This window comes from Anolis sagrei, chromosome 1 (assembly GCF_037176765.1).
Source record: "Anolis sagrei isolate rAnoSag1 chromosome 1, rAnoSag1.mat, whole genome shotgun sequence".
Classification (NCBI taxonomy): Eukaryota; Metazoa; Chordata; class Lepidosauria; order Squamata; family Dactyloidae; genus Anolis; species Anolis sagrei.
In genome coordinates, this window is record NC_090021.1 from 79179168 (window position 1) to 79205191 (window position 26024).

Consider the following 26024-nt stretch of genomic DNA (forward strand, 5'->3'; position numbering starts at 1 on the left):
GGGAGAGGACAGGCTGACTACCCATGAAAGATTACTACTACCACATGAGCTCTAGATTATTAAATATGATTTGTTGTGGGCAGGCAGATGGCGACTACTGGATGGCATATGTTCTGTATGAGAAACTAGAACTGATGTGGTCTAACCAATGCAATTTTCTGAATCAGCACCCCAAATAACCAAACCAAATCTAAAGTTGACCAAAACTGATTCATAACCCTTTTGGCACTAATGTTGGAGAGTGGTCCCTGGTCAAAGTGGTCCTGGTGAAGTGGTCACTGATCAAAAAAGGTTGGGAACCACTGCATAAAGAAAACCAAAACTCATCAAATAAAAAATGCTGTGGGATTCTCAGTAGTAATTAGCTGGCCACTGTTTTAACAAAATGTTGGACTATGTAGACTTCTGTGCCATCTAACAGTGCTCTAAGTGTCAGCATGGTCAGCCCACATGGGCCATAATAATAAATTAAGCTGCTTAATGAGTTCCTTTTACTTACTTCCCCCTCATACGCCAGTGCAAGTGAGCTTTTGGATTCCCCATTTGATTGCATAGTTATGGTGGGTGGCCTGATACTGCCATAGATACCCATAATCCTTTATAACTTGCAAGACAAGACCTGAAGTATCTTAACCATTTGATAAGATAAAATAAAACAAATAAGATAAAATAAGTCTTCAAATAATTTATTTTCCTCCCCTTGCCACCTCCAGTTACACAATTGCATGTTCTCAGAATTGTTTTTGTGGCAGAGGAAGAAATGAAATAAGATGTAAATTATCATATTAACAAAGTTAACATTACACTTTTGAAACAGTATAAATATTTTAACAAATCTTCACATTAATTCACAAATAATATACAGCAAATTCAGAATCAAAGGGGGCAGACCCTGAAAGTGTTTCAGACTAAAGAGAAGGAGCAAGAATGAAAAATATTTTCCAGATAGTACACACAAACACAAAGTGGAACAAGAACGCCTATCCTTTTCCCCAAGTCACATGCAAAGCAGAAGTAAAAGATTCACCAGCAGACAGAGAAGGAAATGAAGATTTAAACTGCAGATGTAGACTCCCAGTACCATTCTAGTATTTAGTTTAATATGTCACTAATAATGGGGCAGGGTTCAACCTCAACTGAAAGCAGGTCCCAGACTCAATGAAAATGCCCCCCCCTACTCCGCTGCCATTTGAATCAGATTCACTTGCACACAATTCAAATATTATGGATAGCTGCAAAGTGTGTGTGTGTGTGGGGGGGGGGGGGGTTCTCCACTTTGCCAGCTCCTGCCTGCCTTCTGAATGTCATAGGCTGAGTGAGCATGAACAACAAGTGTCAAAGCTTACAATCTGTATTCCATAAAGAGCAGAAGAGCTCAGCTGTATTCCTGTATTCCTAGTGGGGAAAGCAGATTGGATGACCCCTGGCAAGTGCTTTGGCAAGTCACAGCACACAATATAGAATGGCTTATTTATGGTGTCGGTATAAAAGACTCCATATGCCTACAGCACACGCCTAATCAATGATAGCCTCCTTTCTGTGTTGACTATGATCTATCACTATTTTTATACCAATGACATAAATAATACCTAAAGACAGAAAAGCAATTAAAATCAGCCTCTCTGCTTAGAGAAACATTTCTCCCTTCTCTGATTGCTTCTCCACTTTCAGACTCTTTGAAAGTAATTGAGATGTACCCAATTCCTTTCACATTTTTAAATTATTGGTCTTTGTGCTTTATGACCTCATCACACTGATGACCCTCCTCTCTCCCCGCATGCTGTGAATGCTCCCGAGTGGAAAGTGGCACTGAAGCAACACCGAAGACTTCCCCTGTTAGGAGGGAAGTGTCCTACAATGCTTCCACACTCTGGTTGGGAGTGGGGTTTCAACAGGAAGTCCAGTGATGTGTGCTGGGCAGTGTGTCTATCTGTTGGTAAGCGTGATGATGTCCTTAGCATCAGACACAACCAACACATTAATTGGGCAAAAATGTGCCAGCACTGGAGGGCCAAGCTGTGTCTGATTCATAGCTCTTGCACACACTTATTTGGGAAAAGGAAAAGACAAAGTAAGAAAGAGAGAGGTGAAAAAACTAAGCAAACCAAATTAAAACCCACAACTTGCTAATGGTCTTGTTCCATTTTTGGCCTCCGCCCAATCTTGTCTCACCCAGAGATCAGTGTTTTCAGGGGCTAATCAACCTCAGGCCATGTGATGGCTGTCATACAACAGTTCTTCATTTCAAAGCTTTAGTTAAGTTTCCTTGCACTTTGGCATTCAGGCAGGGTGCATGAGGTACTGGCAAAAATGGCCCTGGCTCTACAAATATCCCGTGACACTATATTCAGCCAAGAAAAGAATCCAAAGAGTTCTGACAAAAAATGTCTGTAGTCAAGTATTCCACATAAATGTCCTGCCATAGTCATCTCTACTGAAACCAAACCGCTTTTCTGTTCTTATACATGCAAACTCGAACTGCACTGTCCCCTCTGTGCCACTGTTGGCACTTATACACCCACGTAATTCATATGTGTGTGTTTACATCTGCACATAGTTCAAGTTATCGTTTTCCTGCCAAATAATTCATCCTTTTCACAAGCAGTGAAGAAGACCAGGTTACAGCAGAACAAGTGAGATTTTGGGTGTAGCACCATTTCCTCCTCCTCCTCTTCTTCCTCTTCTTTCTTTCTGTCTTTCAAAAGGCAAGAGCCATGTGGCATTCCTTCGTGCTATCCGTAGATCTGCTTGAACTGGTAGCATTCATTGCAGTAGCCGTGGCATTTGGTGTTGCCGTAATGATCGCAGGCGGGAGCTCGGCAGCGCTGCTTAGGGACCTCCTCTGAGGAAGGGTCTCCCCGGGATGCCCCAGACTGTCCCCGCTGGCTGGCTTGCAGGCAGACCTGGCACAGTTCCCCACTTCTAGAAGCCAAGTGGTTCCGGCAGGATGCTGTCGCACATCTACGCTTCTGGGAACTTGAGCCTGACTGATGTAACTCTCTATGTTGTTCTGTTCGCTGGAAACAGTAAAAGAACCTTGTTATCACAGCTGCATTTTCAGACTTTTATTTGGCTCTGTCTGGGCTTTTACTACTTTTATTCATGTCGTATTGAGTGAAGGGAAACTAAAGGTGTGAACATTAACTGTAGTGACTAATTCTTAATGTTTTCAAATTTAAGGACTAGGAGTAGACCACTGCTTCTTCTTGAACTATCTCCTCCAAGACTACATTAGCAAAAGGAAAAGTTACTACAGGATGGGCCAAATCAGAAAGTCATGGGAGGCAAAATGGAAAGGCTTAATTTACAGAATAAAAAGAAAGATAAATATAAGGAATTAAACAAGATTATTATCATATCTTGATCGAACAATCATAATAAGCACAGCAAAATTTGTAAACTGTTTCCGGGGAGGGGAGGGGAGGGAAGCAGAAAGATGGGAAATGATGTAAACATATGTTACCAATGGAAAATGTTTTGAATGTTTGTATAAGTTTGTGTAGCATATTCACAATAATTTTCAAAATAAAAAAACTAATGTAGAAAAAGAACTGTGGGTCGTGAAAAATTTGGCAATTGCAAAAGGTTTCTGAATGCCACCAAGGCATTAAGCAACAACACGCAATGTTTACAGTGAACTCTGCAGAAAATTCTTCAGCTGTACTTCATAAAAAGGAAAATGAGTCTGTTTAGCAAGCCTTGCAAATGCTGATTTATTATTAAACATTTATTGTTTATACCTATTTTATATACCTATGTATATATAAATGGATTAAAAAGGAAATAGTGGTATTGTAGCTGTGTTTTCTTTATAATTCAAATGGCTGAAAAATGCAGAATGAATAAATAATGGCCTAGTAATATTGGTTAGTTTTTTTAAAAAAAATTCATTGTCAGAGCTAAGTTAAAATTCAGGCTTTCCAGTTTGGGAAAATATTAGTTTTCAGTTTTTCAACTCCAACCTTTCCCTCATCATCACTGCATAAAGTTGTTTCCAAGTCCTGTATTATATCAGGTCATCCACCACTGACAAGCTGGATATAAAATAATCAAAACTGGCCATTCCAGAAATTGTCCCCTTGATATTTTCAAAATGATTTAGATATGACTTTAATTTGGCTTTGAATTTTTCCCCTGTCTTTAAAGAACAGTGATTGTCCATTGTATTACATCAGTTTCCAGAATACATTGAGGACTTCAAGGGATTGCAAGTACTATGCTTTTAATGGATGCATGATGGGATTTTCTAGGAAAGATGTTAAATTGGGATGAATAATTTCTATATGCTTACTGACCTCTGACTGTCGCACTAGTTGGTCTTCTGTCCTCTTGGCTTCCCGCAACCGCTTTCTCTGTGCTTCAATAAAACATTTCTGGCAGTATCCCCCAAGCATTGTGCTTCCAATAGTGCCACACTCTCGACCAAGGCAGGAAACCGTGTTCTGGTACAGGGCAGCAGTGGTTCCAGAGCTCCCAAAGACTGGAGAACTCTGCTGACGCCTTCTGTGATTGAGCAGCGAAGTATCTAGAACAGAATGGAAAGGAATAGTCACATTAACGCTTTACCGACACTTCAAATGTTGGTGACACAATGGGAAAACAATCAAGTTGTCTTTGTTCCAACTCTTCCATCTCTCAAACCTCACGGAATGCAAAACTGGGAATCCTTTCTAGAGATGTACCTCAATGATGGTGCTAGGGGAGGAAGTAAGTGGGTGATTTTTTAAAAAATGCTTAAAGTAATGGTCCTCCAGGTGTTTTATACTTCAACTCAAAGGAGTCCTACTTGTCAGACAGGAATTCTGGAGGATCAGTCATGGTGCAAGGCAAATTCACAAAATGGGAGACAACACCTATAAAGTCATTTTCAAAACAGCTGAAGGGCTCAGTAATACAATGACTATGCTAAGCATGCAAGTGCCCAGGTATCTCCCATAAGACCATGAAAGAAACGCAGGACCTCTATGGTCAGCCAATCTAGACAAACTGAGCTATATGAGCCAGTGATTTGACTCGGTGGTATGGCAGCTTCCTATGAACAAATAAACATTTGTTTTCCTGGGATTTAAAACTCTCTGTCTCTGACATACAACTAGAATTTCTGCTCATTCTCTACCTACCTCAAACCACTTATATCAATCTAAATCCAAATCAGGGAATTTTCCCCTGATAGCTCAAACAGATCTGATGCTCATGATCAGAACTAAGTAGTCATGTCCTAAATTTTCCATATAGGAGAACTGCCTACAATCTAAATGAATTCATAGCATGGTGACTCAGCCTATGTATTTAAAATGGCCTCTTTTGGTAGAGCATGTTTTCAGAAGGCAATATGAAAAACATGGGTGCCTTGGTAACAAAATGAATGCTTAATATATACAAAAGCATGGGGCCATTTAGTACTCTCTTGCACACCGCAGCAAAATCTGAAAAAGACCCGGAATTTTTGACAAGACAGTAGATGACTAATGCAGGCTGAAATGTTTCTGTGGTGGCTTTTCATGTGACCATGTGATACACCAATGCTTCAAAGGGTACTGCTTTGCTCTATTTGCATCCTTCCTTTCCCCTGCAATTTCAGAGTCAGCAGAGCCTTAATTCCCACCCCCGGTGCCTTAGCTAACAAGTTCCTTGGCAAGAGTGAGAAAGATTAAAAGTGCCTTCACTCACCTTTATTTTCCTGATACTCAAAATAACAGAGTGTGCAAAAGCCTTCATTCTGACGTGTCCCAAAAAAGCTGCAGCCAGGCTTCCTGCATTTACTGCTCCCCCTTCTCTCTTCTGATCTGTGAGGCTGAGCATGTGGCAGTGGCTCCACTGCATTGCTACTTGTTACAACATGGCAGGAATTTGGCAAAAAACTCTGTGAGAGATGGCTGGGATCAGACGAGGACCTCTGATGGCCCATTGGTGTGGCACTCGGGCTGGTGTTGGACAAGCGGTCTGTAGTCCTTTTGAAACAAGTGCTGCACATTCCATTGAAGGTCCTATTGGTGTCCTTGAGGCAGAATGTACAGGTCACACCATCCAAATGCCTCATGTCACTTGGATTGTGGCAAGGGCTGAGCTCTCTGGCGTTGTAGCAGCGCTCGCAGAGTCCACTGTATTGAACGTTCAGGGTGAAAGGACAGCCTGGATTCCTGCACTTCATGGCAGTGGTTTCACTGAACAAAAAAAGACTTGGGGCTGTGGGGGGCGCAGAGCGAGGGCCTGTCCCGGGGCTTTCAGGAGTCTCCGCAGAAATCTCACGACACTCACTCTTGGGTGAGCCAGATCTATTCGCCTGGGGTTTCTCACCCGCTAGCCTCAGGTTCTGTCCCTTTGCCTTAGTCCTCTGCTGCTTCCGCTCAAAACACTCGTGGCAGTAAGGCTGAGTCCTGACAGACATGTAGAAAGGGCAATTGGGAGTTTCACATTTTGCCTCCACAAGGGACAGCTGGGACAGGTGCAATTCCAGGCGGTCCCTTGTCCCCACTTCTCTTCCAGAAGTTTCTGTGTTCTCTTGCCACCTCTTGTACTCATGCTGCACTAGTTGAAAGTAATCTTCCACTAGGTTAATCTCTTTAGGCAAGTTGCCTTCATCCAACCTGTGAAGCAAAGCAAAATAACAAACTGGTATTAAAAGGCTAGCAAACCCATAGCATCTGAGAGCCAATAGAAAAAATAGGAATGGCTGGAATTTTATAACCATAAAAAACACATCACAAAAAACTATATGATCTATATTTGAAAAGTAAGAGATTGGGTAAGCCTACATGATCTATGGATACAGAAGATAAAAGGATGGGGTTTATGGAAGCCGAGTACCACCTCCATGCTTGTGGGAAAGACATCAGCTAAATGCACAAAGGATTTTGGAACAGGAACAGAATGCTTGGATTTGCTCACTAGAATAAATAAGTACTTAAAGGCTTGTCTTCCAAATGTTATCATAAATTTCCTGTATTTTTAAACTGTCCTGCTGACAGAGTTTCAGACAAAAGGCAACCTTTCTTGCCTTTTGTAATGAGGGAGCTTCCCCTTCTCTCTTATGCAAGAAAAAGGAACATTTCTCCATTCACTTGAAAGGGAATGACTCATTGTGGCAATGCCATCCTAGCTCAGTCTCCATGGTGGAAGGGAACACACATCAAAATGACAAATACAGCCAGCCCTCCACTTTCATGAGGGTTAGGAGAATATGATCTCTGCGAATATGGAAAAATGTGAATATAAATAAAGACCACAAACACTGGAGGACCCAGAGATGCCTAGAGAAGCATTCTCTCGGGTAAAAAAGGTGTTTGTAATTTTTATTTATAAAGTACTGCCGTGTGGTGTAGTGGCTTGAGTGTTGGCCTACAATTTTTGAAATCAAGGTTCAGTTCTTTGGTCAGCTCTAGAAACCTGCTAGATGACTTTGGGAAGGTCACATAAATACTGCTAAATATATTAAAATACTGCTAAGTTGGTTAAAATTATTCTTCATTTTAAATATTGTATATTTTTCATGTTTGTTTCCACTACAAATAAGATATGTGCAGTGCGCATTCATGTTTTCTTCAAACTATAGCTGCCCCCAACAGTTTGAGGGATTGTGAACTGGCCCTCTGTTTAAATAGTTGAGGACCCCTTTTCTAGAGCTTCTTCTGAATGTTGTTGAAGTTTTTATACTTCTTTGGTATTGCATATCTTTGTGTTCTATGGGAACAAATGTTGCACTGAAAACAGAGAACACACTGCCTGGGTTAGTCTGATCACTGTGCTAAAAGTAACTATTTCAAAGTCTGTGCCTTCTATGGAAAGAGCTCCTGGAAATGAGAGGCTGAACACATGGTTTATTACCAATCACAATACTGGATAGGGAAAAGACTCAGACTCACATTGCTGCATTAATAATATTTGTTGTTCCAGGGTCCCAGCCTTGCACAGGAATTTCTATCACCATCAGGTAGTCTCTTAGCAGCATCTCCTTCTCCCTTTCTTCAGAATCTGTCAGAAAGTGCACTTTCAAGTCTTCAAACCTGCCCCTTTCACAAGTGACTAATGGAACCGCCCGGATCTCTATAGGAAGAAGACAGAAGAAAAAGATTGTTGCTATGAATTAAATAGGGCAGACAGGGACACGACATCACAAGTAGCACTTAAGAACTTGAATCTTACAGTCTTCATAAATTACTTGTAAATCTTAAGGACTGATAACAGGACAAAATGAGATGGGCAACTCATTCCAGGGACATACCCAAGAAATCCTACATCGCTTGGGGCCAGGCTATGGGAAGGACTGTATTCTCCCTAATGAATCTGTGCATATATGAATGTGTGCATATTTGCATGCATACTTTTAACGTTTTACGTTTTAACTGTTTTTATTTTTTGACTTTTGTATTTTGTGCATTTTAAACTATGTGGTTTTTTAAAGCCATTTTGAATCCTGAAGGGGGAAAAATACGGAGTAAGGTCTGGAGACTGACCTGGGCCGCTGTCCTTCAGAGCAATCAGTGGTGTGAAGTGCATGCTGTCATAAGCCAGAACAATGGGATATCGGTAACATTCTTCTGCTGGCCAATGAAGAGGCAAATAAATGCCACCAACGTTCAGAGGAGAAAAGCTTGAACCTGACTGTAGGCTTCGAAGCATCTTATCTGTATCAAATGAACGAAAAAGAAGTTTAGGAAACCAAGACTCCCCTCTCAAATTATTAGACTAGGATATTAAGCATTACTCGTTATATTAATAAATTACGAACCTGCCACAACTATGATTGGCCGTCTTAAGATGTTAACAAGAACAAATATGTGGATTTCTTCCAAGGAATTATACTGAAGCCCGCATTGGGCAACCGATGTTTCTGCAGATGACATCTTGATGAGATTTTCCCATTCATCCTCCCAGTTCTAATGGAAAACAACAAAACAAGAAGATACATGTAAATACCATTAGCTATTATCCTGTTACGTTGATGCCTTTGCATGCCAAAATTTACGAGTGATTTTATTCTTTTTATGCTACAACTCAGTAAGCTGATCAGAGGAAATTACATGGACTTTCCAACCAATCTCACTACTGGCCTGTTGCAGATAAGTTCTTAAATGTTAGCTCACTTTTTTGTAGTTAGTATGTCAATAGATTTCTATTATATTTTCATATGCACATATCCCATCATGGTGTAGTGGTTAGAGATTAGAGTTCAAATCCTCTCTCAAATTGCTCTCTCTCAGAGAACGGCAATGACAAGCCTTCTCTGAAATGGAGGCTTTTAAACAAGAGGCTGAATGGCCATCTCTCGGGGTACTTTGAATGTGCTTTTTCCTGCATAGCAGGGGGTTGGACTAGATGGTCCATGCTTTCTCTTTCAACTCTATGATTCTATGAATAACGCTATGGGAGAAACTACTTAGGTTCAACGTAAGTCAGAAATGACTTAAAGGCAACCAAGAACAAGATGGGTGCTTACTCAGAAGTCCTAATATGTTCATTTGGTGTGCTTATGAATTGTGGAACTTGAAGTCCAAAACACCCGGAAGGCCAACGTTTTCCCATACCTGTTATAGACTATGTAACATTTCTAGGGGCACAGAAATGTCTTTGGGGTGGGTAGCAGATGGTCTACAGGCCACACTTTCCTTACATTTATGACAGGGCAAACCTATGTATTGCAAAATAGATGGTGGTAATACCCACAGCAGGATCAATGCTTCATCCAAAAGCTCTGCCGTCTCACAACAGCTAGTGCACTAGTTGTGTGATACTCCCCCATATAGCTTTATGTTCTTGTTCTACTGCCCAATAGTACATTCAATGAAAGGGAAAGGTGAGGTGAACCAGTTCATGGGCCTGTTCATGGAGCAGGAAAAAACTCTGGATGGTAATAGTCTCAAATTAATCCGTTTCAGCATGCCCTGTTTTGGGGGCTGTTCCTAGTAGATACAGCTCTGATGACCTTCATATATCTCTGAAACTTTCCACGCTCTTCAATGTGGACATGCTCTCCCCCTCCTACATGTTCCCTGCTCAACACAGCCTCCCTAGGGTTGTTTAGGACTATCTATTAGTCATTTGCTGCATACCTGTAGCATCAAAACTGAGGAAGAAGAAATGAGAATTAATTATTCATTTATAAATCTGTCTTGCTTGACAGGCCTTCAGGACGTGGCTTCTGTTTCTCACCAGTGGCTACTTCTATTCCTACAATTTCAAAACTATGAAGCCACCCTGTCTGGCCTGCTAGCCTTACTTCTGTAAATCCATTGTAGGAAAGTGGTTAGCAATAAGATTTCTCATTTTAAAGAAGTTGTTATTGCATAAGAAAGTTGAAAATGGGAAGGACTCTTTGCTTGGTGGGGATTCTTGGATGGGAAAGTTTACACCTATCTGAGAAACAGAACATCCAACTGTCTGTTGTTGTTCTTGTGTGGTAGCAGCTTTCCCAAGGGAGCCTCTTCATAATAGGCAGAGGCATGCCAACGTTCTGGAGATGTGGGTGGTCCATGGAAATAACCCATCTCAGAGGAGGTTACTTAATTTGGAAACTCCACAGTAGTGAAACTCTTTGTTAAGGAATCAGCCAACCCAGTCAAGTTAAAGGACTAAAATGCTTAAGAAGTTGACAACCCTGCAATTTTACTTTTGTTATGTCTACTCCCATAATCCCCTTCCTTTATTTGTGAAAATGATGCACGGGAAGTCATGATTAATCCCCCAAGTATATCAAGTTTGTGAAATGTTATAGACCTCCCCTTCTTACCCTAGTATCATAGCAGAGACCTGTTTCCACAAATTCCTGTGATTTCAGAGTCTCCCGTTGCCAACGTAGTTTAAAGTTGCGTGTATCAACTTCCTTGAGGGCATGAAACAGTGCTTTTCTCAGGACCAGGTCAACATCTTGGACACCCCACATGTATTGGGATACAGCATGCATGAGGCAATTCCCATCACCTGCAGAGAAACAAAAAAAGGTCCTTTATTTAAGAATAGTTTATCCAGGATGAATCAGGTATAACTTTGACTCAAAATTCTTCAGAGGGAAAACATTACATTCCTGAATAAGTGACAAATGGAATACAGTCAACCCCCCCCCCTCGCCGCCCCAACATTCACTGGGATTAGAGGAACATGTCTCTATGAGTCGAAAAAACACTATTTTACCTAAGAGAAAACCTTTCTAGGAATTTCTAGGCCTTCCATAACAACTTTTATGTTAACCTTCATCAGAAGTATTAATCAAATTCACGAATAATCAAATCCACAAAAGTCAAGTCTAGCAATTTCTAAATCACAGTCTTCCTTTCAAGTGAAGTACAGAAGCAACATTGGATTTTTTTAAAATTCAGTATTTTTTAGTCCAGGAATCCTACTGGTAATAGAGGAATAACATAATGAATGGTAAAAAGATTTTATTTATAGGTTGAGCATCCCTTATCTGAAATGCTTGGGGCCAGGAATATTTTTGATTTTTGAATGTCTGCATTTCCATATACGCCCATAATGGGATATATTGGAAATGGGACCAAGACTAAAAACAAAATGCAGTTACATTTCATATACATAATATGAAAGCAATATTATGCAATTTTTAAAATAGTAAGTAAGTAAACTTTATTTTAAATAATTTTGTATACAAAACAAAATTTGCATACATTAGTAGACAAATATGTCGCTATCTCATTGACCCATGTGGACAATTTTTGAGTAGTTTTGAATGCTGTATATAAGGGATGCTCAACTTGTATTTCTCTAAAAATCCAGGCAAAGTGATGATTATAGAACAGATAGCCAGACTATCTTAACTCACAAGTGAATGGATATTAAATAATAGGAAAGGACAACAAGAAATAAACACCAATGTCAGACATAAATTAAGTATCAGGAGTATTGCCATCAAAAGAAAAGGTTGCCCTTGAAAAGTAATTTGTTGAAAATCATTTCAGTTTTGCCATTCCTATATAGCACACAAACATTTCTAGACCTTGTGGAAAATGCTCACAATGACATTATACCGAATAGACTAGCTGGGTAGAATAATTTCATCCCATTTACTTTAATACCTTCCAAAGGTCAATGTAGGTTGGGTTGGGGTTTTCTCATTGAAAGGTTCCCATGGAAAAGGGCATTGCCATGTAGAGGTAAGAATTTCCCCTTATTTCAGTTTTGTACTCAACAAAGAATGATCTAGTTGTGGTTTGAATGTTGGACTAGAGTGCTGGTAGACCAGGGTTCAAATTCCTGCTCAGCAATGGAAACCTGCTGGATGACCCTGGGCAAGTCCCACTCTCAGTCTCACAGGAAGACAACTTGCACCTCCCAAACACATTATTTTCAAGAACATAGACATGTGCTCAAAATTTATTCCTACTATTTCTAACATTTCTTTTGTATTGAGCAGATTTTCATGTGGGGATGGGGAATTTAGTGCTTCTGAAGAAACGGAAGTCATGAAAGAAATGTTAGAAATAGCAGGAATGAATTTTGCGCACATGTCTATGTTCTTGAAAATAATTTTTTAGGAGGTGCAGGTTGTTCTTATCATCCTGTGAGACTGAGAGTGCGACTTGCATCCGAACTTACCTCCTTGCCTTGGAAAGAGAGTGTAGTGGGGTGTGTGTGGTGGGATGTTCAGGCAGGCCTAAAGCACACCTGTTGCTGAGCACCTCTTACTCTTGAGTAAAAGGCACTTGGCTGCAGAAACTGGCAGGTGCGTGCGCTGTCCAGTCCTGTCTGAACTCTTCGCCACACACGCTCTCTCTTTCCAAGGAGAGTGCATGTGTGGCGGGGCATGCAGGCAGGCCCAGAAAGTGCACGCGCCAGCCAGTACTACAACTGAGCGCCTCTTACTCTAAAGTAGAAATAGCAGGTGCCAGGTATGAACACATACCAGGAAGGGGAGCTAGTGGGTGGGAAGCCCCCCCCCCAATAATGGTTCAATTTTTGGGCGCCGAAACGAAAGAACTGAGAACAACCCTCTCAATTTTGGAAGGCTTCCAAAAAATGGATCAGGGCCCCCAACGAAAGCTGCAACACAAAACGGAACAAGGTTTACCCTGAATGCATATGTCTACAAGAACACCTTATGTACACAATACATAAGAAATTATTTGAAGGCAAACAACACATTCAGTGAGGAAGAATCTCAAACATCTTAGCTGAGCACTAGCTGAGATGATCCTAATTTTTGTGAATTTTTCAGGAATTTTCTTTGAAAAATTCATGAAAAACAGACCTACACTAAGACTCTTTGCATCTCCTTTCCTATGTAAAACCATTGTTCATTATGACACCCTTTCCCCCATTCTTCTTGCACAAACAATTTTTTTCACAAAAATATTTCAAGTTGTAGAAAAATAATGTGCCAACACATAATTTTACGACGGGAAGTCAATTCCCTTTCTCAAGAAAGACAAGATTTGCAAATATCCTTCACATTCCTTCCTCCAACCTGCTTTGATCCAGCCCTCAATTGCAACCCCCTCCCCCCACCTTCCCAGTCATATCAGGCAAGGTCCAACTCCACCAGTGTAAAAATCCAAATGTTTTCTACAATGGGAGGGGGATTCATATTATGTTTGTTTCTTTTAAATACAGCCGCATTTACAGAAGTACATTGGGTTTTCCTTGATGTAATCTTTAAAGATACAAAATTAAATGCAAGCCTAAAAAAGAAAGAATAAAAACTTTAACGTCATTCACCAAAGGACAGATTTACAGTCCTCAGGCTTAGCAAAAGGCACATATATGACATACAACTAGGACAATAATTACATCCTGTAAAAATTTTCCCTCTGCAAAGATAAGTGGGGTATTTTTTTTCCTCTTGTGTGTGCTTGCTTTCAGTTCTTTATTGAGAACCACCAGTCCAAAATTCCCTAAGCAACACTTGGAATTCCCCAGTACAAAGCTATTTGACTAGCAATTGAGTAACAGCTATTGTACTTCTTGTTCTGAGCTACAGACATTTGAACTGTGAAGTACATACTGGACTTTCCAAGTGGGTGTGGTTAGAGCAACTGGATTGCCTACTCATTAGACAAGTGAAATTGCTAGTCAGGAGCGGCTGGAATCTTTCTAAATGATCGCTTCCTTGCAACATTTCTGTTTTAAAACCCCATAACTACATTCCTTCGGAATGTTCTCAGACTTATGCACAGTGTGTGGATCACCCTGATTTCCACTATTGCAAGTAATGTTATGTTCTCTTCCCTCTAAGATCCTTTCAATTGAATAGATTAATGCATTTATTCCCTGGCTTTCCAGATGGACAGAGTTTTTAAAAACACATATAGCTGATTTTTTTCTTCTTCTACTGAGTATGCGCAAAGTGCTTTAACAAGTTGATTTATTGGTGTTTACAGCACAAATCATCTTGATTTAGATACCCAGCATAGTTCATATCAGCAAAGAGCCTCTAGGATGATTTTAGATCAACTCACAAGAGCTCTAGCTAGCATAGCCAATAGCGAGGAGCTGGAGCCCAAGAACCTTGTTTAAAATGCACCAAGAACATCCTCATAAACTGTATCCTCCCTGCCTTTTTTCCAAGGTCTCCACATTCTACTGTTTCAAATGCACCAATGTGGCCATTCATTGGTAATTATGTAAGGCCTCCTCAACGGTCCTGGCACGTAGCAATGGAGGAACCAATTGGGAAGGGAAAAGCGTCACCAGAATGCCTATGGTAGTCTCTCCCAATGGGGTACTTCCAGATGGGTTGGACAAGAACTTGCATAATCCCCTTGTTGCCTGAGGATATTGGGAATTGTAGTCTGAGCCATCTGGAGGGTGCTGATTGAAAGGCTGGCTTCTTGGAAAGATGAATGCACAGAAGTGGAGAAAATGAGATGGTTCGCCTAGTTTATTTTGTTAATTACCATGCTTTTTAAAATACTGTCAAGTGAAGTACAAGTTCAGAAAAGTGAGGGCTAAGAACCATGGATCCCAGGAAGACTCCAGGGACACATGGATAGATGGGTGCTACTTCACTGCTGCAGGGATTGATGGATGCTGCTTCACTGCATCCATGAATGCAGTGAAGTAGAAGGATATGGATATAGATATATATCAGCAGCTTTTGAAAGTTAGATCAAGGCCCAAGAAAAGAGCAAAATACATTGGCCCTGTGCAATCTGGAAGCAATACTTTCTTAATTCCTTGTACTTTAACCTCAGCACCTGCTATTCACAATAAATGACCCATCCCTTCATGAGAGGTCCTGACACTCTGTTTGGGATGCAATGACACATGTGTGGGCACACATGTTTTCTTTTTCTTCCTCTTCCTCTACTGTGCATGTTCACTTACTTTTTGTTTTACTGGGGTAAAGCGCTAGTCCACATCAATTACACACAATAAATATGTTTAGAATAATTTGGAAGTCAGGTGAAAAGTGATGATGCAATTAAGCAAAAGAACACGTATCTGTAGATGGTTATAGGCATTATGCAAACACCCAAATGAGGATGTATTATCAATGCATCTATCTATCTATCTAAATTATACGTATATGTATATATGTATATATGTATGTATGTATATACACACATATATATACATAATTTTATATATACATACATATAATTTCAGGGGCCCAAAAGGTTGCTGGCCAAAAGGCTGGCGGTTCAAATCCGGGGAGCAAGGTGAGCTCCCGCTGATAGGCCCAGCTTCTTCCAACCTCGCAGTTTGAAAACATGCAAATGTGAGTAGATCAATAGGCACTGCTTCTGCAGGAAGGTAACGGTGCTCCATGCAGTCATGCTGACCTTGGAGGTGTCTACGGACAATGGTGGCTCTTTGACTTAGAAATGGAGATGAGCACCCCCCCCCCCCCGAGTCAATCACAACTAGGCTTAATGTCAGCGGAAACCTTTACCTTTACTTTACATATAATTTCGGTGTTATGATTGAAATACCATTGAACATGTGAGCTTCTGATATTACCTTGAATAATGTCTTGAATAAAAAGGAAACATTAAGAGCTTATTATCAAGTACCTCATTAAGTCAAGGCAACTTTGGACAGGACAAGGTGGAATCATTAGAAATGATGAAGGAAATATAGTTTGCCAGGATAGACATTAAAATTCTCTGGAAGTATGTAACTCAGACCCTGAAAATGATTCTTGCTCCCCCCGCCCCCCACATTTAGGATATCACCGTATACAGGAGTGTCATGCTGCAACATGAGCATCAAACATACAGGTTTTTAAACACCAGATTTCTGATATACAGATCTGTTAAATTTAACATGATTTCTGTAGTAGGAAGACAATTCATTGTTATTGGTTTGTTTTAAAAGAAGATAATAATATCATTGATAACTAAATAAGATTAATTCAGTTTCACACATAAAGCAAATCGTATATTTTATCCAGCTAGAAGAAATTATAATAGAAGCCGGACTCACCATTTGTCTTCAATGACATGAGTTTTTTAACTTCTCGACACCAGTTCAACTTTCGTTGGTGTTCCAGTGAGGTCTGGGTTGCTCGATCAAAAAGTGATTTTTGAAGAAGCTCCTGGAACTGCGGACAAAACTGACACATTCTGAACATCTCGATGGTGTATCTGTGCATAGTCTTAAAATGATAGATTATCCCATTGGTACACTTGATGAGGTCTTCGGGCATTCTCTCTCTTATCTTCACAGCCTTCAGCATGTTGCTCAAGTATAGAGCTTGAGGAATAATTTGTGAACCAGCCATTTTGTTAGAAGAAACCTAAGAAGCCATACCAATAAAACAAAGTGAGAAACACCCCTCTTCAACTAAGACACAAACCACGAAAGGTATTTGTCGTGGTTTATTTTACAGAAAGTCATTGGTACTAAGAGCTCTTTCCAAAGGAAGTAAAGCAAACATTCAACAACATGTGAGGTATTCATAGCTTATAATTGACCAGTTACATTAAACTATGTAACCTAATCTATGTTCCTGGGTTATAAATATCATTTTTGTTCTAACATAAAAATATGGAAAATGTTTATTAAATCGCAAAAACTTTGTTTTTGGGGTCTGCACAAAGGTTAAAGGGAAACCTTTACTTTTTACCTTACAAGGTTAAAAAATAGCATATTTTCATTGAGAAAAATTACAAACAAAGTGCCTAGACCAGTGGTTCTCAACCCATGGATCCCTAGATGTTTTGGCCTACAACTCCCAGAAATCCCAGCCAGTTTGCTAGCTGTTAGGAGTTGAAGACCAACACATCTAGGGACCCACAGGTTGACAACCACTGGCCTTAACTAAAAGAAGTAACTGTACTACCCTCAGCTACAAAAATGAAGTTTCTGGAGTACAACAACTACTTTCAAAGTAAGTACCACTCAATTAAATGGGAAATAACACTTTCAAAACAGGAACAGAATTTTTTCACATTGTGTTACATAGTATTATTGATGGCACATGTCATAAATGGGAAACAGGCGCCTGCTATTCTGCACCCAAGAAATGTCCTTCGGATTTTGTCAGTTCTAGAGGTAGCAATTGGGAGTGTGCTCAGCTGTCAGTCAATTCAGATTGTAAAGAATTTCCTCTTATCTTAGAATCCCCCATGCATTTTTTCCATTCCATAATTCCCTTATGATCAGACTGACTAGACAGCCTGGGGATTTTTCTCTTAGTCTTTGCAAGTGGCACATGGCAGAGTTTGGTTTCATGAACTGTGTGTAATTAAAACAGGCAGCTTAAGACCCCTCAAATCACGGTTTGGATAACATGGATAATATACGGCATTATTGTCTGAAGGAGGTGAATCAAACAACCTTTCAGAGGATTCTAGTTCTTCACTCTTGTAAAGCGAACATCTTGTTTATCGGCAAACAATAAAGCAGAGCGAGAGGATTAAAACCTTATGTTTGCTCTATGTAGAATTCAAGGCAGAACAATGAATGTGCTTAAAACGGGAATGAAAAATATGTAGTTCTTCTGATGTTGTTGGGCTGGAACTCCCATGTTCCCATGGAAGCCTAGTCAACAATGAGAGGTGATGGGGGTTGTAGTCCAACAATATCTGGAAGTCCACGTATTCCACATCCCTGGTGGGAAAAAATAGTTTTCCACCTTCTCTTCCCCTTTTCCTCCTCCATTTTCCTATATTTTTCTCTATACCTTTGAACTGAGCTTTCCCTTTAGGTGTAGTGATTCAAAGCAGCAACATTGTATGCAATAAAGGAAGTATTTCCAGAATGTGTGTCTATTCTGAGTAACATATGACACAATGACTTCTAAAAAAATCACATGCTGAAAGAGGAACTAATGGAATAGAAGACAGGTGAAAATGGGAGTTTGTCTTTAAAAAATCTAAAAATAGGATTAAACCAGACCAAATAACTTTGATAAAGGAAACAAAAATTGCTTCCTAATAATATATTTACGATTTAGTTCTAAACATGTCAGTACATTTTATGTCCAAAAACTAAAAACTAAGTAATTGTGGGTTGAATGGAAGAGAGAGATTTATATAATCAATGATCATTTACTGTGACACGAGTTTTCATATGGAATGGGCACAGTTCATCTAAAAACTAATAACTTAATCCCCAAAGAATTAATCATAAAGCATGTGATCACCAGGGTACAATTTCTTAACATTGATTTCTTTTTACCCTCTGTGATTTTCAGAAATAATTATTTTTATTACATCCATTATTAATAGTAAAGGCATTTTTAAAATCCACCATAATTTAAATTAGGGGGATTGTTACGATGCTCCTTGCAGTCATGCTGGCCACATGACCTTGGAGGTGTCTACGGATAACGCCAGCTTTTCAGCTTAGAAATGGAGATGAGCACCAACCCCCAGAGTCGGACACAACTGGACTTAATGTCAAGAAAAAACCTTTACCTTTACCTATCCTTATATGTCTTCAAGCTTCCTATTGACCTATGGTGACCTCATAAATTTCACAGTTTTCTTCAGCACGAAATACTCAGAGGTTGTTTTCAACCTTCCTCTGAAATATAACCAACAGCACCTGGTATTTGTTGGCTGCTTCCCATCCAAATACTAACCAGGGCTAACCCAATTTGGTTTCCAAGAGGGGATCTGGTGCCTTTAGGGCAGAGTGTCTCAAACTGGGCTCCTCCAGATGTTTTAGATTTCAGCTCCCACAATTCCTAAAAGTTGGTAAACTGGCTGTGAGTTCTGAGAGCTGAGGTCCAAAACATCTGGAGGAATACAGTTTGAGAAACACTGCTTTGGGGGTATTTAGACTGTATAAGCACATAATACAAAAAGATAATTTTGAGTCAACGGGAAAGTTTGTGTGAATAAGAAATGATGACATCAATAGAACCGATGTATGTTTAGGCCTACAACTGGTTGTTTCCAGTATTAAGTAATAATAGACTGTCCAATTTGTTAAGTTCAATTAGAAAGCTAATTAACATTCCGATTCTGCCAAAAAAGCACCTCTTCCCCTTCTTACTGTAATTTGTTCCATGTATGGGAACAGACTGCTAAGGCAAAAAAATATATAAAGTTGTAAGTTTTTGAGTAGTTTCCCACTTATTACAACCCTAAGGCAAACTTATCACAGGGTTTTCTTGGCAAGATTTACTCAGAGTGAGTTGACATTGCTTTTCTCTGAGGCTGAAAGGATATGACATCCCCAAGTTCCCCCGTGGATTTCCATGGCTGAGCAGGGATCCAAACCCAGGCCTCCAGATTGCTAATCCAATGCTTAAGATGCTATAACAAGCTGGTCTCATCAAACAGCATGCGGGGCCTAAATACTCTGAAAAGAACAGCTTCATTCTAACGATAAGTAGGTCAGTTCTGGTTACTTGGGTTGAGGACTACCAAATAATATCAGGTGCTCTTGGCCACTGCTTCTTAAAATGTGTGTCTTGACCCCAAGTAAGGTCCCCTTAGCTTAAAGCTGGGGTTACAAAAAAGGTTTCAGAATGCCATCAGGTAAAAATAAAGGTAAAGGTTTCCCCTGACATTAAGTCTAGTCGTGTCTGACTCTGGGGGCTGGTGCTCATTTCTAGGTCAGAGCCAGCATTGTTCGTAGACACCTCCAAGGTCATGTGGCCAGCATAACTGCATGGAACGCTGTTACCTTCCCACAGAAGAGGTACCTATTGATCTAATCACATTTGAATATTTTTGAACTCTTAGGTTGGCAGAAGCTGGGCCTAACAGCGGGAGCTTGCCCCGCTCCCCGGATTTGAACCGCCAGCCTTTTGGTCAGCAAGTTCAGCAGCCCAGTGGTTTAACTCACTGCACCACCAGGGGGCCCCATGGACATTTAAACAAATATGTAAGCCACTGTATGCAGTGTTTACAGTGGACTCTGCAGAAATGGCTTCTGCTGTACATCATATAAAGGAAAATCAGCTTCTTTGGCAAGTCTTGCAAATGCCGATTAATGATTAGTAAATGTTTGATTTTTTTATAGCTATTTTATATACCTATATACCCAGGTTATGTAAAAATGTCTCAGTTGCAAAGTTGTAAGTGGAAAAAATTAAAGAAGCCCTGGACTAGGCTATATTTCAGAGGAAGGAACTGACAAAACTACATTGGAGTCTTTGTTGCCTAAAAAACCCCCTATGAAATTCATGTCACCATAGGTTGACAGGTGACTTGAAAGCACATAGATACACTGAGATCAAACAACTTAGCCCATGCATATTCAGTCGTACACTCCTAATTTGAAGAGATTATGCTTCCATTTTCAGTGAATTTTATCATTTTATACTCTGTTTAAACTTCATCATCAGGAATACACTAAAATGACCACCTTTATTATTTTAATAGCCAGACCATTCTTTGAGAGAATTATGAAAATATAAAATATTTGGGTTTTTTTTCATATTTTCTTCCACACACATTCAGAAAGTACAGGGATAACAATATTGATTAGTTTTCAGTTTCTCAATTAGTCATTTTATGAATGCTTTAACTGTTCCCCTGTTACAACAGCTCCACCAGTTTGCTCCTGAGCACAAATAAAAATGATACTTATTACCTATATGGCCCAGCTAGTTAGACCATATCTCCCTATATGAGCTTGCCTGGGTCCCAAGTTCATCAAGACCCTTCTCCCTCATCATATTAAACTCTAGCAGTAAACTCAGGTGAACTTCTTAGCAGCAAACTCCATTGAACTTTGTGAAATTTACATTAAAAGATAAAGAGCAACTATAACAGTGTCCCAACTTGTGGCCCTGCTTGTGACACACGGCCTCATCATACTACAGCAAGGATCCACTTAAATCCAGTTTCTGTCCCCTGCAGAATTCTGGGGCTTGTAGTTTAGAGGAAGAGCCTTTAAGCTGCTCAGCCAGAGAGGTTCTTATCATCACTAAACTACAAACTCCACTGCTTGACCCCACTGTTCTGGAATTACTTCCCCAAATGTGTCACCATGCACCGGGCAAGAAGTAGTTCTGCTTTTAATATAACTAACTATTCACATTATGTTAACATTTTAAGGAATGGGACCTTTGTCCAGCAATGCATTCACAGTAAGCAATTATAGCACTATGGTTTTATTTTAATTTACATGCTTCGATGCAATTGAATCATAGCATTTATAGGAAGGGGGGGGGGGGCTAATCTGAATTCTCAACTAAAGAGTTATAGTGGCTACCCAAACTACAAGCTCCAAAATTCACAGGATGTTGCCATGTCAGTTAAACCAAAGTGCTATAATAGTGCAATGTGGAAGGGACTTAGTTAAATGTGTGAGGTATAGCACAGCAGCACTATTTTTTTAATGAAGAGCTAGTGCTGCAGCTTAGCCTCTTTGTTTATGTGTGAGATATTGTCAGCAATACTTCTGGTGTGCCATTTCCATTCTCAAGCTAGGAAAAACGCCTGGAGGAAAGCAACTTGCAAATGACCCTATTTCTGTAATGCTGGAAATGCTACAAAGGGATTACAAGGCACCTAGTTTGCCAATCTCCTGAGAAGTGCTAAGCCATGCATTTTGCATGGAGAAGATTCCAAGTTCAGTTTCAGGGCTTCCTCCAAGCAGGGCTAAGAAAGACTCCAGACTTTGGGTCAGTGCAGGTGTGTCTTCCCCAAAGGGGTGTTCTCAACAATTCTTTGGACCTCAATCGGTCCAAGAGCTTGGAAGGCAGGTCACAAAAGGTATGTGTAGTCATCTATAAAATCTCCAGCGCAGCAAGGGAAGGAAGACTAGTGTGTCCAACACTGACTCTTATGGACCCAGCTCATGGTTCTCTGACGTAATTCGGGCTCTAAAGCCCCTTCTACACTACTAAATAAAGTCAAGATTATCTAATTTGAACAGGATTATATGGCAGTACAGACTCATATAATCTAGTTCGATAATAATCTGGATTATATGGCAGTGTAGATCCAGCCTAAGAAGGCCTTCTCTCTGTCTTGAGAAGGCCTTCTCTCTGTCCTACCACCACCTTGGGTCCTTTTGTTAGGAACAATGGAGAAGGCCTTCTTGGGGACTGCTTCCACACTACAGATCCCCCTCCCAAGGGAGATCTAACTGGAGAGCAGCTACTGGGTCTCATGAAATTGTTTCAAATCAGTTATTTATGGAAAGTATAGGATGAATAGCACTTCATTTTTCACAGCAAGAGAGAAATAGATACTTGTAGGGTTTGTTTTGCTCCAGGTGCTAAAACTACAAGACTGGTTTTGGATAATAGGTGCCTTAACCTAAGGAGGTGGAGCTGGTGCTTTACTAGAAAAAGTCTAGTGTCTAGTACTAGCCCTACTACTAAACTCACTGGTGCAGATCCTGAAGTATAACATGGATTACAATGTCACATCTCTTAAGCAAAGGTGGAAAAATTGTGAAAATAAATCTTGAGGATTAAAAAAATAACCAATTGGAGTCTGAGAAATTAGCGACTGCTTTAAGCAACCTAATACCTGACAATATCATTTTATGCCTGTTTACCCAAAAGTCACACTGAATTTAATGGATTTACTGCCTTGTAAGTCTGTTTAAGATCACTTGTTCATGTTACCACAATATTGATAATTATGAAACTATGAGAAAGCGAATAATAATTAAAATTAAAAGAACCATTGGATCTTTAAAATGTCAGTATCACATATGACACAGCACAACGTCCATGCATCTCATGCAAATCCTTGTTTTTTAAAATGGGATAAATACTTATGTATGAGCTGTCATGTTGTTATGTAACTCAATGCCACAAACAAGTATTACCTGCTTGTTACTAGGTTTTTGTTGTTCCCAGCCTACAATCCCAGAATTTATTTACTATTTTGTACCAAACTCTTACAACTGACTTTGAAGGAGCTGGGGGTGGTGACGGCCGACAGGGAGCTCTGGCGTGGGCTGGTCCATGAGGTCACGAAGAGTCGGAGACGACTGAACGAATGAACAACAACCAAACTCTTAAGGGTAATAAATAATTGTTTCTCAGCACATGATGGGAAGCAAAGACAACTAGTATTTTCCTTTTTGCTTCTTCTCTCTGGTCACCTTCCACTTCTTTTAACATTGGTTAAAAAACAATCCTCCTTTCTTTAAAAATAATCCTGTGGAGCCATCATTTCTGAGTTGCTATGAGTTTTCCAGGCTATATGTCCATGCTCCAGAAGCACTCTCTCCTGATGTTTCACCCGCATCTATGGCAGACATCCTCAGACGTCTCACAACCTCTGAGGATGCCTGCCACAGATAAGGGTGAAATGTTAGGAGAGAATGCTTCTGGAACAAGGTTATACAGCCTGGAAGAAGCACAACACAGTGATTCCAGCCATGAAAGCCTTGGACAACACATCATAATATCCATGGCCAAATCTTGGGTTGGGGATAATTGCCCTGTGAACTGCTCTGAGTGCTCTTCAGGCTTGGGAAGGGTGGTATACAAACACCGTAAATAAATAAATAATCAGCCACATTTCCTTTATTCCTGATTAGGGGCTTCAAGTGATTAGAAAACTTGCATGGATTGGTACAAATAAAGAAGAGGAAAGGCATGCTTTCAGATTTTGGAATTTCTATATTTCCAAATACATAGGTAACCTTGGAGCTGGCATCCAAGTATAAACAGGAAATCGTATGTCTTAATCATACCTTATAATAACCTGATGCACAAAAGTATTTTTAAAATATGTTGCATGAAACAAAGTTTGGCAAAGTGAACCATCAGAAAGCAGAGGTGTGACTCTCTCAAACATTCAGGTGGGCTATTTCAGATTTTGGAGTAGTATTTTGAAGAAGGGGGGCTAAGGGCCCTTCCACACTGGCAGTTCAACACTTAACTTCATCAAACAAGAGAATGAATCTACTTTAAATCTGGTGTCTGTGTCCTGCAGAATTCTGGGGTTTGTAGTTTAGGGAGGAGACTTAAACAGCCTCACTAAACTGCAAACCCCAGAATTCTGCAGGAGGCAGAAACCAGATTTAAAGTGGATTCATTCTCTGTGATGAGTGTGGATTTACTGCCTTAATATTCTGGGTTATAGTACTGTGTGGAAGGGCCCTCAATCAGCCTTTGTTTTAACTTTCCTGGTGATAGCAGAAACACAACTGGGTGCACTTTCCTCTCCTCTGAGTCCATCTTCTACACCAGGGGTCCCCAAACTAAGGCCCGGGGCGGATATGGCCCTCCAAGGTCATTTACCCGGCCCTCACTCAGAGTCACACAACAATAATTTGAAAGCACACAACAACAACAACAACAACAACAACAACAACAACAACAATCCTATCTCATCAGCCAAAAGCAGGCCCACACTTCCCATTGAAATACTAATAGGTTGATATTTGTCTAAATTGTTATTCGTAACAATTATTGTATTCTTTTAAAGTGTTTTTGCACTACAAATAAGGTATGTGCAATGTGCATTGGAATTCATTCTTTTTTTTTTCCAAATTGAAATCCTGCCCACCAACAGTTTGAGGGACTGTGACCTGGCCCTCTGTTTTAAAAAGTTTGAGGACCCCTGTTCTACGCTGTAGAATTTAAGCAGTTTGACACTACTTTAAGTGCCATGGCTCAGTGCTACCGAATTGGGAGTCTGACAGGATCTCTGCCAAAGAAGGCTGATGCCTTACCAAACGACAACTCCCAGCATTCCATAGCCAGGGAAGTTGAAGCGGTATCAAACTGCATTCATTCTACAGTATCTACAGGAGAATAAGATGCACCCTTTTCTTGTTTACCACCATCCATCCCGAAGCGAGTCCTTACTGGACCCCCAAACAATCCCAAAGTCCAAAGAGCAGCAGAAGGAAGGATGGAAAGAAGGAAGGAAAGGAAGGAAGGATGGGAGGAAGGGAAGAAAGAAAGGAAAGAAAGAAAGGAAGGAAAGGAAGGAAGGAAGGAAGGAAGGAAAGGAAGGAAGTAAAGAAATGAAGGAAGGAAAGAAAGATAGAAAAGAAAGGAAGGAAAGGAAGGAAGGAAAAAAGAAAGGAAAGAAGAAAGGAAGGAAGGAAGGAAAGGAAGGAAGGAAGAGCGGGAGAGAGGGATGAAAGAAAGGAGAGGGACTGAGAGAGAGAGAGAGAACCAGGCGAAGTACTTACTCGTTGTCAGCTTGGAGAGGGCTGGAGAAATCCTCCTCCTCCTCCTCCTCCTCCTCAATCCTTCTGGATGCAAACCCTCTCCGGCGCTAGGCTGCCATGGCTTAATCCGCTTTCTCGGGTGGGAAGGAAGGAAGGAAGGTAGGTTCCCGTGTGGTTGCCCTGCCTCTCTCCTGTTCCTCTAGAAGCCGGACTGTGAGCCAGGCGGGCCCCCTCCCTCACCCCAGTGCAGGAAAAAAAGGGCTGGGGATTTCCAGAGCCACGGAGAGGCAAGCGAGGGACTTTCCGGCGGGAGGCATGTGACACTCGCGGTGGCCTTTGCCGGCGCTGCTGCTGCTGCTGCTGCTGGCGCTGTGGCCGGCCTCTAGGTGGCGCTGCTGTGCGAGAAGCCAGGCCCGCGGAAGCCTCCGCCGCTGCCGCCGGCACGTGACTCCGACTGCCTCGCATCATCATCATCATCATCAACATCACTGACGTCATCATCGCTCCTCCTTGGCTTGGCAGCCTGGGTTTCTCCCCTGGGGTATCCCCACCGTGATTCTTCCCTGCTTCAGCTGTGG

General features: G+C 40.7%; 1 protein-coding gene across 1 annotated transcript; it reads right to left on the reverse strand.

The window, feature by feature from the left end:
• Window positions 1-670: 670 nt before the first annotated feature.
• Window positions 671-25566, reverse strand: TNFAIP3 (TNF alpha induced protein 3). Its single transcript, XM_060753440.2, has 9 exons — window positions 25468-25566; window positions 16375-16687; window positions 10727-10917; window positions 8729-8876; window positions 8454-8624; window positions 7863-8043; window positions 5671-6587; window positions 4296-4525; window positions 671-3017 (listed from the first exon to the last, which is right to left on the reverse strand). Exons 2-9 carry the CDS (start codon window positions 16670-16672, stop codon window positions 2733-2735), a joined length of 2421 nt encoding a protein of 806 aa, XP_060609423.2. The 5' UTR covers window positions 16673-16687; window positions 25468-25566; the 3' UTR covers window positions 671-2732.
• Window positions 25567-26024: the final 458 nt, after the last annotated feature.

Coding starts and splice junctions, on each gene's coding strand:
- TNFAIP3 (XM_060753440.2), bottom strand. CDS start 16,672: ATGGCTGGTTCACAAATTATTCCTCAAGCTCTATACTTGAGCAACATG. Junction 8,625..8,728: donor GCCAATCATAGTTGTGGCAG/GTTCGTAATTTA, acceptor CATTTGATACAG/ATAAGATGCTTCGAAGCCTA. Junction 4,526..5,670: donor TGAGTATCAGGAAAATAAAG/GTGAGTGAAGGC, acceptor ATTCTGTTCTAG/ATACTTCGCTGCTCAATCAC.